This window comes from Anabrus simplex, chromosome 6, assembly GCF_040414725.1.
Source record: "Anabrus simplex isolate iqAnaSimp1 chromosome 6, ASM4041472v1, whole genome shotgun sequence".
NCBI classification, from domain to species: Eukaryota; Metazoa; Arthropoda; class Insecta; order Orthoptera; family Tettigoniidae; genus Anabrus; species Anabrus simplex.
This window is the reverse complement of record NC_090270.1, coordinates 13,468,805-13,487,997: the sequence shown is the minus strand read 5'-3', so window position 1 is coordinate 13,487,997 and position 19,193 is coordinate 13,468,805. Positions and strand designations below refer to the sequence as shown.

The 19,193-nt window shown below is 42.6% G+C and overlaps 1 protein-coding gene across 1 annotated transcript in view; it reads left to right on the top strand.

Annotated features, from left to right (window-relative positions):
* l(2)41Ab (lethal (2) 41Ab) overlaps nt 1–19,193 on the top strand; it is a 443,174-nt gene that overhangs the window by 271,332 nt on the left and 152,649 nt on the right. The window contains exon 6 of the mRNA XM_068228208.1: nt 10,337–10,519. Coding sequence (XP_068084309.1) covers nt 10,337–10,519 — 183 coding nt within the window. The remainder of the gene's footprint in view (nt 1–10,336; nt 10,520–19,193) is intronic.

Here is a 19,193-nt window from a genome sequence, read left to right as displayed (position 1 = left end):
TAAACTTTGCAATTCTTGTTCAATCTTTTCTCTTAAAGAATAAGGTATTGACCTAGGTTTGTGGTACTTAGGTAATGCATTTGGCTTAAGGTTTAGTTTTACTGGATCTCCTTTAAAACAGCCTAATTTACTAGTGAATACTTCTGGAAATTCCTTAAATAAGTTTTGCACTAATTTAGATTCTGCATTGGTTTTAACATTCAATAAGTTTATGTTGTTTACACTGCTGGGAATGCTTATAACAACTTGGAGCTCTTTTATCCAATCACGCCCCATGAGAGGATTAGATCCATTACTAATAACATGCAAAACTAAACTCTTTTCCAAGGACTGATATTTAACATTTACTTCTAACTTACCCACAGGCGTGATTTTCTCATTGGTGTAAGAATTTAAAACTAAGTCTGTGGGAATTAATGTTACATGACTTAAGTTAGCCTTATAAAACTTTTCAGCAACAACAGACACACAAGCACCAGAGTCTACTCAAAGTTAAATGGCTTTCCTTCAACAATCAAATTTACTCCAATGGGCTCAACTTTTGTTATGTTACCTAACTGAGGTTGATTGATTTGAAGATTTTCATCCCACTGAAGAATGTTAGAAATATCATACACCTCATCACACAATTTTTCGTGACTAACAATAGGTTCATGTAAGTCTATATAATGCTGGTTAGGTTTAAGTTTGTTTCCCTGCAGATTCTGGCAATAATGATACTGACAGTAGGAGACAAGAGTACTGGCGATAATGATACTGACAGTAGGAGACAAGAGTACTGGCGATAATGATACTGACAGTAGCAGACAAGAGTACTGGTGAATAAGATACTGACAGTAGCAGGCAAGAGTACTGGTGAATAAGATACTGACAGTAGCAGGCAAGAGTACTGGTGATAATGATACTGACAGTAGGAGACAAGAGTACTGGTGATAATGATACTGGCAGTAGGAGACAAGAGCACTGGCGATAATGATACTGACAGTAGGAGACAAGAGTACTGGTGATGATACTGACAGTAGGAGACAAGAGTACTGGTGAATAAGATATTGACAGTAGCAGACAAGAGTACTGGTGAATAAGATATTGACAGTAGCAGGCAAGAGTACTGGTGAATAAGATACTGACAGTAGGAGACAAGAGTACTGGTGAATAAGATATTGACAGTAGCAGACAAGAGTACTGGTGAATAAGATATTGACAGTAGGAGACAAGAGTACTGGTGAATAAGATACTGACAGTAGGAGACAAGAGTACTGGTGAATAAGATATTGACAGTAGCAGACAAGAGTACTGGTGAATAAGATACTGACAGTAGGAGACATGAGTACTGGTGAATAAGATATTGACAGTAGGAGACAAGAGTACTGGTGAATAAGATATTGACAGTAGCAGGCAAGAGTACTGGTGAATAAGATACTGACAGTAGGAGACAAGAGTACTGGTGAATAAGATATTGACAGTAGGAGACAAGAGTAGTGGTGAATAAGATACTGACAGTAGGAGACAAGAGTACTGGTGAATAAGATATTGACAGTAGCAGACAAGAGTACTGGTGAATAAGATACTGACAGTTGGAGACAAGAGTACTGGTGAATAAGATATTGACAGTAGCAGACAAGAGTACTGGTGAATAAGATACTGACAGTAGGAGACAAGAGTACTGGTGAATAAGATATTGACAGTAGCAGACAAGAGTACTGGTGAATAAGATACTGACAGTAGGAGACAAGAGTACTGGTGAATAAGATACTGACAGTAGCAGACAAGAGTACTGGTGAATAAGATACTGACAGTAGCAGGCAAGAGTACTGGTGAATAAGATACTGACAGTAGGAGACAAGAGTACTGGTGAATAAGATACTGACAGTAGGAGACAAGAGTACTGGTGAATAAGATATTGACAGTAGCAGACAAGAGTACTGGTGAATAAGATATTGACAGTAGCAGACAAGAGTACTGGTGAATAAGATACTGACAGTAGGAGACAAGAGTACTGGTGATAATGATACTGACAGTAGGAGACAAGAGTACTGGTGAATAAGATATTGACAGTAGCAGACAAGAGTACTGGTGAATAAGATACTGACAGTAGCAGGCAAGAGTACTGGTGAATAAGATATTGACAGTAGCAGGCAAGAGTACTGGTGAATAAGATACTGACAGTAGGAGACAAGAGTACTGGTGAATAAGATACTGACAGTAGGAGACAAGAGTACTGGTGAATAAGATATTGACAGTAGCAGACAAGAGTACTGGTGAATAAGATACTGACAGTAGGAGACATGAGTACTGGTGAATAAGATACTGACAGTAGGAGACAAGAGTACTGGTGAATAAGATACTGTCAGTAGGAGACAAGAGTACTGGTGATAATGATACTGACAGTAGGAGACAAGAGTACTGGTGAATAAGATACTGACAGTAGGAGACAAGAGTACTGGTGAATAAGATACTGACAGTAGGAGACATGAGTACTGGTGAATAAGATACTGACAGTAGGAGACAAGAGTACTGGTGAATAAGATACTGTCAGTAGGAGACAAGAGTACTGGTGATAATGATACTGACAGTAGGAGACAAGAGTACTGGTGAATAAGATACTGACAGTAGCAGACAAGAGTACTGGTGAATAAGATATTGACAGTAGCAGGCAAGAGTACTGGTGAATAAGATACTGACAGTAGGAGACAAGAGTACTGGTGAATAAGATACTGACAGTAGGAGACAAGAGTACTGGTGATAATGATACTGACAGTAGGAGACAAGAGTACTGGTGAATAAGATATTGACAGTAGCAGACAAGAGTACTGGTGAATAAGATATTGACAGTAGGAGACAAGAGTACTGGTGAATAAGATATTGACAGTAGGAGACAAGAGTACTGGTGAATAAGATACTGACAGTAGGAGACAAGAGTACTGGTGATAATGATACTGACAGTAGGAGACAAGAGTACTGGTGAATAAGATATTGACAGTAGCAGACAAGAGTACTGGTGAATAAGATATTGACAGTAGGAGACAAGAGTACTGGTGAATAAGATATTGACAGTAGGAGACAAGAGTACTGGTGAATAAGATACTGACAGTAGGAGACAAGAGTACTGGTGAATAAGATATTGACAGTAGCAGACAAGAGTACTGGTGAATAAGATACTGACAGTAGGAGACAAGAGTACTGGTGAATAAGATATTGACAGTAGGAGACAAGAGTACTGGTGAATAAGATACTGACAGTAGCAGACAAGAGTACTGGTGAATAAGATATTGACAGTAGCAGACAAGAGTACTGGTGAATAAGATATTGACAGTAGGAGACAAGAGTACTGGTGAATAAGATACTGACAGTAGCAGACAAGAGTACTGGTGAATAAGATATTGACAGTAGCAGACAAGAGTACTGGTGAATAAGATACTGACAGTAGGAGACAAGAGTACTGGTGAATAAGATACTGACAGTAGGAGACAAGAGTACTGGTGAATAAGATACTGACAGTAGGAGACAAGAGTACTGGTGATAATGATACTGACAGTAGGAGACAAGAGTACTGGTGAATAAGATATTGACAGTAGCAGACAAGAGTACTGGTGAATAAGATATTGACAGTAGGAGACAAGAGTACTGGTGAATAAGATACTGACAGTAGGAGACAAGAGTACTGGTGAATAAGATATTGACAGTAGCAGACAAGAGTACTGGTGAATAAGATACTGACAGTAGGAGACAAGAGTACTGGTGAATAAGATATTGACAGTAGGAGACAAGAGTACTGGTGAATAAGATATTGACAGTAGCAGACAAGAGTACTGGTGAATAAGATACTGACAGTAGGAGACAAGAGTACTGGTGAATAAGATATTGACAGTAGCAGACAAGAGTACTGGTGAATAAGATACTGACAGTAGGAGACAAGAGTACTGGTGAATAAGATATTGACAGTAGGAGACATGAGTACTGGTGAATAAGATATTGACAGTAGCAGACAAGAGTACTGGTGAATAAGATATTGACAGTAGGAGACAAGAGTACTGGTGAATAAGATACTGACAGTAGGAGACAAGAGTACTGGTGAATAAGATATTGACAGTAGGAGACAAGAGTACTGGTGAATAAGATACTGACAGTAGGAGACAAGAGTACTGGTGAATAAGATATTGACAGTAGCAGACAAGAGTACTGGTGAATAAGATACTGACAGTAGCAGGCAAGAGTACTGGTGAATAAGATATTGACAGTAGCAGGCAAGAGTACTGGTGAATAAGATACTGACAGTAGGAGACAAGAGTACTGGTGAATAAGATACTGACAGTAGGAGACAAGAGTACTGGTGAATAAGATATTGACAGTAGCAGACAAGAGTACTGGTGAATAAGATACTGACAGTAGGAGACATGAGTACTGGTGAATTAGATACTGACAGTAGGAGACAAGAGTACTGGTGAATAAGATACTGACAGTAGGAGACAAGAGTACTGGTGAATAAGATATTGACAGTAGCAGACAAGAGTACTGGTGAATAAGATACTGACAGTAGCAGGCAAGAGTACTGGTGAATAAGATATTGACAGTAGCAGGCAAGAGTACTGGTGAATAAGATACTGACAGTAGGAGACAAGAGTACTGGTGAATAAGATACTGACAGTAGGAGACAAGAGTACTGGTGAATAAGATATTGACAGTAGCAGACAAGAGTACTGGTGAATAAGATACTGACAGTAGGAGACATGAGTACTGGTGAATAAGATACTGACAGTAGCAGACAAGAGTACTGGTGAATAAGATATTGACAGTAGGAGACAAGAGTACTGGTGAATAAGATACTGACAGTAGCAGACAAGAGTACTGGTGAATAAGATATTGACAGTAGCAGGCAAGAGTACTGGTGAATAAGATACTGACAGTAGGAGACAAGAGTACTGGTGAATAAGATACTGACAGTAGGAGACAAGAGTACTGGTGAATAAGATACTGACAGTAGGAGACAAGAGTACTGGTGATAATGATACTGACAGTAGCAGACAAGAGTACTGGTGAATAAGATACTGACAGTAGCAGACAAGAGTACTGGTGAATAAGATACTGACAATAGCAGACAAGAGTACTGGTGAATAAGATACTGACAGTAGGAGACAAGAGTACTGGTGATAATGATACTGACAGTAGCAGACAAGAGTACTGGTGAATAAGATACTGACAATAGGAGACAAGAGTACTGGTGATAATGATACTGACAGTAGCAGACAAGAGTACTGGTGAATAAGATACTGACAGTAGGAGACAAGAGTACTGGTGATAATGATACTGACAGTAGGAGACAAGAGTACTGGTGAATAAGATACTGACAGTAGGAGACAAGAGTACTGGTGATAATGATACTGACAGTAGCAGACGAGAGTACTGTTGAATAAGATACTGACAGTAGGAGACAAGAGTACTGGTGATAATGATACTGACAGTAGGAGACAAGAGTACTGGTGAATAAGATACTGTCAGTAGGAGACAAGAGTACTGGTGATAATGATACTGACAGTAGGAGACAAGAGTACTGGTGAATAAGATACTGACAGTAGCAGACAAGAGTACTGGTGAATAAGATATTGACAGTAGCAGGCAAGAGTACTGGTGAATAAGATACTGACAGTAGGAGACAAGAGTACTGGTGAATAAGATACTGACAGTAGGAGACAAGAGTACTGGTGATAATGATACTGACAGTAGGAGACAAGAGTACTGGTGAATAAGATATTGACAGTAGCAGGCAAGAGTACTGGTGAATAAGATACTGACAGTAGGAGACAAGAGTACTGGTGAATAAGATATTGACAGTAGCAGACAAGAGTACTGGTGAATAAGATACTGACAGTAGGAGACAAGAGTACTGGTGAATAAGATATTGACAGTAGGAGACAAGAGTACTGGTGAATAAGATATTGATAGTAGCAGGCAAGAGTACTGGTGAATAAGATACTGACAGTAGGAGACAAGAGTACTGGTGAATAAGATATTGACAGTAGGAGACAAGAGTACTGGTGAATAAGATACTGACAGTAGGAGACAAGAGTACTGGTGAATAAGATATTGACAGTAGCAGACAAGAGTACTGGTGAATAAGATACTGACAGTAGGAGACAAGAGTACTGGTGAATAAGATATTGACAGTAGGAGACATGAGTACTGGTGAATAAGATATTGACAGTAGCAGACAAGAGTACTGGTGAATAAGATATTGACAGTAGGAGACAAGAGTACTGGTGAATAAGATACTGACAGTAGGAGACAAGAGTACTGGTGAATAAGATATTGACAGTAGGAGACAAGAGTACTGGTGAATAAGATACTGACAGTAGGAGACATGAGTACTGGTGAATAAGATACTGACAGTAGGAGACAAGAGTACTGGTGAATAAGATACTGACAGTAGGAGACAAGAGTACTGGTGAATAAGATATTGACAGTAGGAGACATGAGTACTGGTGAATAAGATATTGACAGTAGCAGACAAGAGTACTGGTGAATAAGATATTGACAGTAGGAGACAAGAGTACTGGTGAATAAGATACTGACAGTAGGAGACAAGAGTACTGGTGAATAAGATATTGACAGTAGGAGACAAGAGTACTGGTGAATAAGATACTGACAGTAGGAGACAAGAGTACTGGTGAATAAGATACTGACAGTAGCAGACAAGAGTACTGGTGAATAAGATACTGACAGTAGCAGACAAGAGTACTGGTGAATAAGATACTGACAGTAGCAGGCAAGAGTACTGGTGAATAAGATACTGACAGTAGGAGACAAGAGTACTGGTGAATAAGATACTGACAGTAGGAGACAAGAGTACTGGTGAATAAGATATTGACAGTAGCAGACAAGAGTACTGGTGAATAAGATACTGACAGTAGGAGACATGAGTACTGGTGAATAAGATACTGACAGTAGGAGACAAGAGTACTGGTGAATAAGATACTGACAGTAGGAGACAAGAGTACTGGTGAATAAGATATTGACAGTAGGAGACAAGAGTACTGGTGATAATGATACTGACAGTAGGAGACAAGAGTACTGGTGAATAAGATACTGACAGTAGGAGACATGAGTACTGGTGAATAAGATACTGACAGTAGGAGACAAGAGTACTGGTGAATAAGATACTGACAGTAGGAGACAAGAGTACTGGTGAATAAGATATTGACAGTAGGAGACAAGAGTACTGGTGATAATGATACTGACAGTAGGAGACAAGAGTACTTGTGAATAAGATACTGACAGTAGGAGACAAGAGTACTGGTGAATAAGATACTGACAGTAGGAGACATGAGTACTGGTGAATAAGATACTGACAGTAGGAGACAAGAGTACTGGTGAATAAGATACTGACAGTAGGAGACAAGGGTACTGGTGAATAAGATATTGACAGTAGGAGACAAGAGTACTGGTGATAATGATACTGACAGTAGGAGACAAGAGTACTGGTGAATAAGATACTGACAGTAGGAGACATGAGTACTGGTGAATAAGATACTGACAGTAGGAGACAAGAGTACTGGTGAATAAGATACTGACAGTAGGAGACATGAGTACTGGTGAATAAGATACTGACAGTAGGAGACAAGAGTACTGGTGAATAAGATACTGACAGTAGGAGACAAGAGTACTGGTGAATAAGATATTGACAGTAGGAGACAAGAGTACTGGTGATAATGATACTGACAGTAGCAGACAAGAGTACTGGTGATAATGATACTGACAGTAGCAGACAAGAGTACTGGTGACTAAGATTCTGACAATAGGAGACAAGAGCGCTGGCGATAATGATACTGACAGTAGGAGACAAGAGTACTGGTGATAATGATACTGGCAGTAGGAGACATGAGTACTGGTGATAATGATACTGGCAGTAGGAGACAAGAGTACTGGTGAATAAGATACTGACAATAGCAGACAAGAGTACTGGTGAATAAGATACTGACAATAGCAGACAAGAGTACTGGTGATAATGATACTGGCAGTAGCAGACAAGAGTACTGGTGAATAAGATACTGACAATACGAGACAAGAGTACTGGTGATAATGATACTGGCAGTAGCAGACAAGAGTAGTGGTGAATAAGATACTGACAGTAGCAGGCAAGAGTACTGGTGAATAAGATACTGACAGTAGCAGGCAAGAGTACTGGTGAATAAGATACTGACAATAGGAGACAAGAGTACTGGTGAATAAGATACTGACAGTAGCAGGCAAGAGTACTGGTGATAATGATACTGGCAGTAGGAGACATGAGTACTGGTGAATAAGATACTGACAGTAGCAGGCAGGAGTACTGGTGATAATGATACTGGCAGTAGGAGACATGAGTACTGGTGAATAAGATATTGACAGTAGCAGACAAGAGTACTGGTGACTAAGATTCTGACAATAGGAGACAAGAGTACTGGTGAATAAGATACTGACAGTAGGAGACAAGAGTACTGGTGATAATGATACTGGCAGTAGGAGACAAGAGTACTGGTGAATAAGATACTGACAATAGCAGACAAGAGTACTGGTGAATAAGATACTGACAGTAGCAGACAAGAGTACTGGTGAATAAGATACTGACAATAACAGACATGAGTACTGGTGATAATGATACTGGCAGTAGCAGACAAGAGTACTGGTGAATAAGATACTGACAATAGGAGACAAGAGTACTGGTGATAATGATACTGGCAGTAGCAGACAAGAGTACTGGTGAATAAGATACTGACAGTAGCAGGCAAGAGTACTGGTGAATAAGATACTGACAGTAGCAGGCAAGAGTACTGGTGAATAAGATACTGACAATAGGAGACAAGAGTACTGGTGAATAAGATACTGACAGTAGCAGGCAAGAGTACTGGTGAATAAGATACTGACTGTAGGAGACGAGAGTACTGGTGACTAAGATTCTGACAATAGGAGACAAGAGTACTGGTGATAATGATACTGACAGTAGGAGACATGAGTACTGGTGACTAAGATTCTGACAATAGGAGACAAGAGTACTGGCGATAATGATACTGACAGTAGGAGACAAGAGTACTGGTGAATAAGATACTGACTGTAGGAGACGAGAGTACTGGTGACTAAGATTCTGACAATAGGAGACAAGAGTACTGGCGATAATGATACTGACAGTAGGAGACAAGAGTACTGGTGAATAAGATACTGACAGTAGCAGGCAAGAGTACTGGTGAATAAGATACTGACAGTAGCAGACAAGAGTACTGGTGAATAAGATACTGACAATAGGAGACAAGAGTACTGGTGATAATGATACTGGCAGTAGCAGACAAGAGTACTGGTGAATAAGATACTGACAGTAGCAGGCAAGAGTACTGGTGATAATGATACTGACAGTAGCAGACAAGAGTACTGGTGAATAAGATACTGACAGTAGCAGGCAAGAGTACTGGTGATAATGATACTGACAGTAGCAGGCAAGAGTACTGGTGAATAAGATACTGACAGTAGGAGACAAGAGCACTGGCGATAATGATACTGACAGTAGCAGGCAAGAGTACTGGTGAATAAGATACTGACAGTAGCAGACAAGAGTACTGGTGAATAAGATACTGACAGTAGCAGGCAAGAGTACTGGTGATAATGATACTGACAGTAGCAGGCAAGAGTACTGGTGAATAAGATACTGACAGTAGGAGACAAGAGCACTGGCGATAATGATACTGACAGTAGCAGGCAAGAGTACTGGTGAATAAGATACTGACAGTAGCAGACAAGAGTACTGGTGAATAAGATACTGACAATAGGAGACAAGAGTACTGGTGATAATGATACTGGCAGTAGCAGACAAGAGTACTGGTGAATAAGATACTGACAGTAGCAGGCAAGAGTACTGGTGATAATGATACTGACAGTAGCAGGCAAGAGTACTGGTGAATAAGATACTGACAGTAGCAGGCAAGAGTACTGGTGAATAAGATACTGACAATAGCAGGCAAGAGTACTGGTGATAATGATACTGACAGTAGCAGACAAGAGTACTGGTGAATAAGATACTGACTGTAGCAGGCAAGAGTACTGGTGATAATGATACTGGCAGTAGGAGACATGAGTACTGGTGATAATGATACTGGCAGTAGGAGACATGACTACTGGTGATAATGATACTGGCAGTAGGAGACATGAGTACTGGTGATAAAGATATTGACAAATAGCAACAGGAGTACTGTATCTTCTTGTTTCCTTTGTGTATTAGACTCTAATGATTGTCTCCCAGTGAGTGTTGCTGGACAGAGAGGCGCTCTTATTCCTTTCCATTACTCAGTTCATGGTATGCTTGTTACTTGTGCAGGAGAAGGATAAGCTTCAGCGGACTCTCACGACGCTCGAACGAGAGGTGCAGGAACTGACCTTACTGAAGGTTAACTTGGAGGATCGTGCTTTAGATAAACTTCAGAGCCGAATAACGCAGGACAAAGCTTCCAAGTACATGAACAGATTGGTTCAAGAGCTACGGGACCGCAATCGAGAGCAGGTGAGTAAGCCACTTAATGTAATGTGTTCAGCTTTGATTTATAGCTCAGGTTTGAGCAACACGACACTCCTGTGACTAGTGTATCACTGTGACAGTAATCAACTTATTCGCTGGAGCCTGTTACAACTTAAAAGCTGAAATTGGTAAACAATACTAGTTTGATATTTAAAATTAAAACACACATGTGTTAGCAGCTTGAGACAGGGCTCTCACTATGACTGATTGATATGTACATAGTGAGTGCATTAGGTTGTGTACACCATATCGTTTGTAGGTGAAGGAGACCCTTCTGTTTTCTCTAAATAGTGTTATTTTACAGAATGACAAAACCACTGGAACGTATCCTGCCAAATACACTCTTCATATGCAGTGCCCCTATGGAAGCGTCCTCAGCAGTCACACATGTCGCCCTATCTTGCTAAATACAATAATGATATGATGTTCCCCCATAGCAGAGTTCTCAGCTGTCACTCATGTCGGATGTATCCTGCTAAGTACCTCTCCATATGCTGTTCCCCCATAGCAGAGTTCTCAGCTGTCACTCATGTATGATGTATTCTGCTAAGTACCTCTTCATATGCTGTTCCCCCATAGCAGAGTTCTCAGCTGTCACTCATGTCGGATGTATCCTGCTAAGTACCTCTTCATATGCTGTTCCCCCATAGCAGAGTTCTCAGCTGTCACTCATGTCGGATGTATCCTGCTAAGTACCTCTCCATATGCTGTTCCCCCATAGCAGAGTTCTCAGCTGTCACTCATGTATGATGTATTCTGCTAAGTACCCTCTTCATATGCTGTTCCCCATAGCAGAGTTCTCAGCTGTCACTCATGTACGATGTATCCTGCTAAGTACCCCTTCATATGCTGTTCCCCCATAGCAGAGGTCTCAGCTGTCACTCATGTATGATGTATTCTGCTAAGTGTACACATCATATGCTGTTCCCCCATAGCAGAGTTCCCAGCTGTAACTCATGTGGGATGTATCCTGCTATGTACCTCTTCATATGATGTTCCCCCATAGCAGAGTTCTCAGCTGTCACTCATGTACGATGTATCCTGCTAAGTGTACACTTCATATGCTGTTCCCCCATAGCAGAGTTCCCAGCTGTCACTCATGTATGATGTATCCTGCTAAGTGTACACATCATATGCTGTTCCCCCATAGCAGAGTTCTCAGCTGTCACTCATGTATGATGTATTCTGCTAAGTACCCTCTTCATATGCTGTTCCCCATAGCAGAGTTCTCAGCTGTCACTCATGTACGATGTATCCTGCTAAGTACCCCTTCATATGCTGTTCCCCCATAGCAGAGGTCTCAGCTGTCACTCATGTATGATGTATTCTGCTAAGTGTACACATCATATGCTGTTCCCCCATAGCAGAGTTCCCAGCTGTAACTCATGTGGGATGTATCCTGCTATGTACCTCTTCATATGATGTTCCCCCACAGCAGAGTTCTCAGCTGTCACTCATGTATGATGTATCGTGTACACTTCATATGCTGTTCCCCCATAGCAGAGTTCTCAGCTGTCACTCATGTATGATGTATTCTGCTAAGTGTACACTTCATATGCTGTTCCCCCATAGCAGAGATCCCAGCTGTAACTCATGTGGGATGTATCCTGCTAGGTACCTCTTCATATGATGTTCCCCCATAGCAGAGTTCTCAGCTGTCACTCATGTACGATGTATCCTGCTAAGTGTACACTTCATATGCTGTTCCCCCATAGCAGAGTTCCCAGCTGTCACTCATGTATGATGTATCCTGCTAAGTGTACACATCATATGCTGTTCCCCCATAGCAGAGATCCCAGCTGTAACTCATGTGGGATGTATCCTGCTAGGTACCTCTTCATATGCTGTTCCCCCATAGCAGAGGTCTCAGCTGTCACTCATGTATGATGTATTCTGCTAAGTGTACACATCATATGCTGTTCCCCCATAGCAGAGTTCCCAGCTGTAACTCATGTGGGATGTATCCTGCTATGTACCTCTTCATATGATGTTCCCCCATAGCAGAGTTCTCAGCTGTCACTCATGTACGATGTATCCTGCTAAGTGTACACTTCATATGCTGTTCCCCCATAGCAGAGTTCCCAGCTGTCACTCATGTATGATGTATCCTGCTATGTACCTCTTCATATGATGTTCCCCCACAGCAGAGTTCTCAGCTGTCACTCATGTATGATGTATCGTGTACACTTCATATGCTGTTCCCCCATAGCAGAGTTCTCAGCTGTCACTCATGTATGATGTATTCTGCTAAGTGTACACTTCATATGCTGTTCCCCCATAGCAGAGATCCCAGCTGTAACTCATGTGGGATGTATCCTGCTAGGTACCTCTTCATATGATGTTCCCCCATAGCAGAGTTCTCAGCTGTCACTCATGTACGATGTATCCTGCTAAGTGTACACTTCATATGCTGTTCCCCCATAGCAGAGTTCCCAGCTGTCACTCATGTATGATGTATCCTGCTAAGTGTACACTTCATATGATGTTCCCCCATAGCAGAGTTCCCAGCTGTCACTCATGTATGATGTATCCTGCTAAGTGTACACTTCATATGATGTTCCCCCATAGCAGAGTTCTCAGCTGTCACTCATGTATGATGTATCCTGCTAAGTACCTCTTCATATGATGTTCCCCCATATCAGCGTCCTCAGCTGTCAGTCATGTATGATGTATCCTGTTAAGTACCCTCTTCATATGCTGTTCCCCCATAGCAGAGTTCTCAGCTGTCACTCATGTGGGATATATCCTGTTAAGTACCCTCTTCATATGATGTTCCCCCATAGCAGAGTTCTCAGCTGTCACTCATGTATGATGTATCCTGCTAAGTACCTCTTCATATGCTGTTCCCCCATAGCAGAGTTCTCAGCTGTCACTCATGTATGATATATCCTGTTAAGTACCCTCTTCATATGATGTTCCCCCATAGCAGAGTTCTCAGCTGTCACTCATGTATGATGTATCCTGCTAAGTGTACACTTCATATGCTGTTCCCCCATAGCAGCATTCCCAGCTGTCAGTCATGTGGGATGTATCCTGCTAAGTACTCTCTTCATATGGAGTTCGCCAATAGCAGCATCCTCAGCAATCACTCATGTGGGATGTATCCTGCTAAGTACCCTCTTCATATGATGTTCGCACATAGCAGAATCCTGAGCTGTAACTCATGTATGATGTATCCTGCTAAGTACCCTCTTCATGTGATGTTCCCCCATTGCAGCATCCTCAGCTGTCAGTCATGTGGGATGTATCCTGCTAAGTACTCTCTTCATATGGAGTTCGCCAATAGCAGCGTCCTCAGCAATCACTCATATGGGATGTATCCTGCTAAGTACCCTCTTCATATGCTGCTCCCCCATAGCAGAGTTCTCAGCTGTCACTCATGTATGATGTATCCTGTTAAGTACCCTCTTCATATGATGTTCCCCCATAGCAGAGTTCTCAGCTGTCACTCATGTATGATGTATCCTGTTAAGTACCCTCTTCATATGATGTTCCCCCATAACAGAGTTCCCAGCTGTCACTCATGTATGATGTATCCTGCTAAGTGTACACTTCATATGCTGTTCCCCCATAGCAGAGTTCTCAGCTGTCACTCATGTGGGATGTATCCTGCTAAGTACCATCTACAAATGATGTTCCCCCATAGCAGAATCCTCAGCAATCACTCATGTGGGATGTATCCTGCTAAGTGTACACTTCATATGATGTTCCCCCATAGCAGAGTTCTCAGCTGTCACTCATGTGGGATGTATCCTGCTAAGTACCTTCATATGCTGTTCCCCCATAGCAGAGTTCTCAGCAATCACTCATGTGGGATGTATCCTGCTAAGTACCATCTTCATATGATGTTCCCCCATAGCAGAATCCTCAGCAATCACTCATATGGGATGTATCCTGCTAAGTACCCTTTTCATATGCCGTTCCCCCATAGCAGAGTTCTCAGCTGTCACTCATGTATGATGCATCCTGTTAAGTACCCTCTTCATATGATGTTCCCCCATACCAGAGTTCTCAGCTGTCACTCATGTATGATGTATCCTGCTAAGTATACACTTCATATGATGTTCCCCCATAGCAGAGTTCTCAGCTGTCACTCATGTGGGATGTATCCTGCTAAGTACCTTCATATGCTGTTCCCCCATAGCAGCGTCCTCAGCAATCACTCATGTGGGATGTATCATGCTAAGTGTATACTTCATATGATTTCGCCCATAGCAGAGTTCTCAGCTGTCACTCATGTACGATGTATCCTGCTAAGTACCCTTTTCATACGATGTTCCCCCATAGCAGCGTCCACAGCTGTAACTCATGTACGATGTATCCTGCTAAGTACCCTCGTCATATGCTGTTCCCCCATAGCAGAGTTCTCAGCTGTAACTCATGTACGACGTATCCTGCTAAGTACCCTTTTCATACGATGTTCCCCCATAGCAGCGTCCACAGCCGTCACTCATGTATGATGTATCCTGCTAAGTACCCTTTTCATATGCTGTTCCCCCATAGCAGTGTCCACAGCTGTCACTCATGTACGATGTATCCTGCTAAGTACCCCGTCATATGCTGTTCCCCCATAGCAGAGTTCTCAGCTGTCACTCTGGTGGGATGTATCCTGCTAAGTACCCTTTTCATACGATGTTCCCCCATAGCAGTGTCCACAGCCATCACTCATGTGGGATGTATCCTGCTAAGTACCCCGTCATATGCTGTTCCCCCATAGCAGAGTTCTCAGCTGACACTCATGTACGATGTATCCTGCTAAGTACCCCGTCATATGCTGTTCCCCCATAGCAGCATTCTCAGCTGTCAGTCATGTGGGATGTATGCTGCTAAGTACTCTCTTCATATGGAGTTCGCCAATAGCAGCGTCCTCAGCAATCACTCATGTGGGATGTATCCTGCTAAGTGTACACTTCATATGATGTTCCCCCATAGCAGAGTTCTCAGCTGTCACTCATGTGGGATGTATCCTGCTAAGTTCCTTCATATGCTGTTCCCCCATAGCAGAGTTCTCAGCAATCACTCATGTGGGATGTATCCTGCTAAGTACCATCTTCATATGATGTTCCCCATTGCAGAATCCTCAGCAATCACTCATATGGGATGTATCCTGCTAAGTACCCTCTTCAAATGCTGTTCCCCCTTAGCAGAGTTATCAGCTGTCACTCATGTATGATGTATCCTGTTAAGTACCCTCTTCATATGATGTTCCCCCATAGCAGAGTTCTCAGCTGTCACTCATGTATGATGTATCCTGCTAAGTGTACACTTCATATGATGTTCCCCCATAGCAGAGTTCTCAGCTGTCACTCATGTGGGATGTATCCTGCTAAGTACCATCTTCATATGATGTTCCCCCATAGCAGAATCCTCAGTAATCACTCATATGGGATGTATCCTGCTAAGTACCCTCTTCATATGCTGTTCCCCCATAGCAGAGTTCTCAGCTGTCACTCATGTATGATGTATCCTGCTAAGTACCCTCTTCATATGCTGTTCCCCCAGAGCAGCATCCTCAGCAATCACTCATGTGGGATGTATCCTGCTAAGTACCATCTTCATATGATGTTCCCCCATAGCAGAATCCTCAGTAATCGCTCATATGGGATGTATCCTGCTAAGTACCCTCTTCATATGCTGTTCCCCCATAGCAGAGTTCTCAGCTGTCACTCATGTATGATGTATCCTGCTAGTATATTCTTCATATGATGTTCCCCCATAGCAGAGTTCTCAGCTGTCACTCATGTATGATGTATCCTGCTAAGTGTACACTTCATATGATGTTCGCCCATAGCAGAATTCTCAGCTGTCACTCATGTGGGATGTATCCTGCTAAGTACCATCTTCATATGATGTTCCCCCATTGCAGCATCCTCAGCAATCACTCATGTGGGATGTATCCTGCTAAGTGTACACTTCATATGATGTTCACCCATAGCACAGTTCTCAGCTGTCAGTCATGTGGGATGTATCCTGCTAAGTACTCTCTTCATAAGGAGTTCGCCATTAGCAGCGTCCTCAGCAATCACTCATATGGGATGTATCCTGCTAAGTACCCTCTTCATATGATGTTCCCCCATAGCAGAATCCTGAGTTGTAACTCATGTATGATGTATCCTGCTAAGTACCCTCTTCATATGATGTCTGTCAATAGCAGAGTTCTCAGCTGTAACTCATGTGGGATGTATCCTGCTAAGTACCCTCTTCATATGATGTCTGTCAATAGCAGAGTTCTCAGCTGTAACTCATGTATGATGTATCCTGCTAAGTACCCTCTTCATATGATGTCTGTCAATAGCAGAGTTCTCAGCTGTAACTCATGTATGATGTATCCTGCTAAGTACCCTCTTCATATGATGTCTGTCAATAGCAGAGTTCTCAGCTGTCACTCATGTGGGATGTATCCTGCTAAGTACCCTTTTCATACGATGTTCCCCCATAGCAGCGTCCACAGTTGTAACTCATGTACGATGTATCCTGCTAAGTACTCTCTTCATATGGAGTTCGCCAATAGCAGCGTCCTCAGCAATCAATCATATGGGATGTATCCTGCTAAGTACCCTCTTCATATGATGTTCCCCCATAGCAGAGTACTCAGCTGTCACTCATGCACGATGTATCCTGCTAAGAACCCTTTTCATACGATGTTCCCCCATAGCAGCGTCCACAGCTGTAACTCATGTACGATGTATCCTGCTAAGTACCCTCGTCATATGCTGTTCTCCCATAGCAGAGTTCTCAGCTGTAACTCATGTACGATGTATGCTGCTAAGTACCCTTTTCATACGATGTTCCCCCATAGCAGCGTCCACAGCCGTCACTCTTGTATGATGTATCCTGCTAAGTACCCTTTTCATACGATGTTCCCCCATAGCAGCGTCCACAGCCGTCACTCATGTATGATGTATCCTGCTAAGTACCCCGTCATATGCTGTTCCCACATAGCAGAGTTCTCAGCTGTCACTCATGTACGATGTATCCTGCTAAGTACCCTCTTCATATGCTGTTCCCCCATAGCAGAGTTCTCAGCTGTCACTCTGGTGGGATGTATCCTGCTAAGTACCCTTTTCATACGATGTTCCCCCATAGCAGCGTCCACAGCCGTCACTCATGTGGGATGTATCCTGCTAAGTACACCGTCATATGCTGTTCCCCCATAGCAGAGTTCTCAGCTGTCACTCTGGTGGGATGTATCCTGCTAAGTACCCTTTTCATACGATGTTCCCCCATAGCAGCGTCCACAGCCGTCACTCATGTGGGATGTATCCTGCTAAGTACCCCGTCATATGCTGTTCCCCCATAGCAGAGTTCTCAGCTGTCACTCATGTACGATGTATCCTGCTAAGAACCCCGTCATATGCTGTTCCCCCATAGCAGAGTTCTCAGCTGTAACTCATGTATGATGTATCCTGCTAAGTACCCTCTTCACATGCTGTTCCCCCATAGCAGCATCCTCAGCTGTCACTCTGGTGGGATGTATCCTGTTAAGTACCCTCTTCATATGATGTTCCCCCATAGCAGCATCCTCAGCTGTTACTTTGGTGGGATGTATCTTGTTAAGTACCCTCTTCATGTGATATTCCCCCATAGCAGCATCCTCAGCTGTCACTCTGGTGGGATGTATCCTGCTAAGTACCCTCTTCACATGCTGTTCCCCCATAGCAGCATCCTCAGCTGTCACTCTTGTGGGATGTATCCTGTTAAGTACCCTCTTCATATGATGTTCCCCCATAGCAGCATCCTCAGCTGTTACTTTGGTGGGATGTATCTTGTTAAGTACCCTCTTCATGTGATATTCCCCCATAGCAGCATACTCAGCTGTCTCTCATGTATGATGTATCCTGCTAAGTACCCTCTTCATATCATGTTCCCCCATAGCAGCGTCCTCAGCTGTCACTCATGTATGATGTATCCTGCTAAGTAACCTCTTCATGTGATATTCCCCCATAGCAGCGTCCTCAGCTGTCTCTCATGTATGATGTATCCTGTTAAGTACCCTCTTCATATGATGTTCCCCCATAGCAGACTTCTCAGCTGTCAGTCATGTGGGACGTATCCTGTTAAGTACTCTCTTCGTATGATGTTCCCCCATAGCAGCATCCTCAGCTGTCAGTCATGTGGGATGTATCCTGTTAAGTACCTCTTCATCTGATGTTCCCCCTTAGCAGTGTCCTCAGCTGTCACTCATGTATGATGTAACCTGTTAAGTACCCTCTTCGTATGCTGTCCCCCATAGCAGAGTTCTCAGCTGTCACTCATGTGGGATGTATCCTGCTAAGTACCCTCTTCATATGCTGTTCACTCATAGCAGCATCCTCAGCTGTCACTCATGTGGGATGTATCCTGTTAAGTACCCTCTTCATATGCTGTTCCCCCATTGCAGATTTATCACCTGTAACTCATGTGGGATGTATCCTGCTAAGTACCCTCTTCATATGATGTTCCCCCATAGCAGATTTCTCAGCTGTCACTCATGTGGGATGTATCCTGCTAAGTACCCTCTTCATATGATGTTCCCCCATACCAGCATCCTCAGCTGTCATTCATGTGGGATGTATCCTGCTAAGTACCCTCTTCATACGATGTTCCCCCATAGCAGATTTCTCAGCTGTCACTCATGTATGATGTATCCTGCTAAGTACCATTCTCATATGCTGTTTCC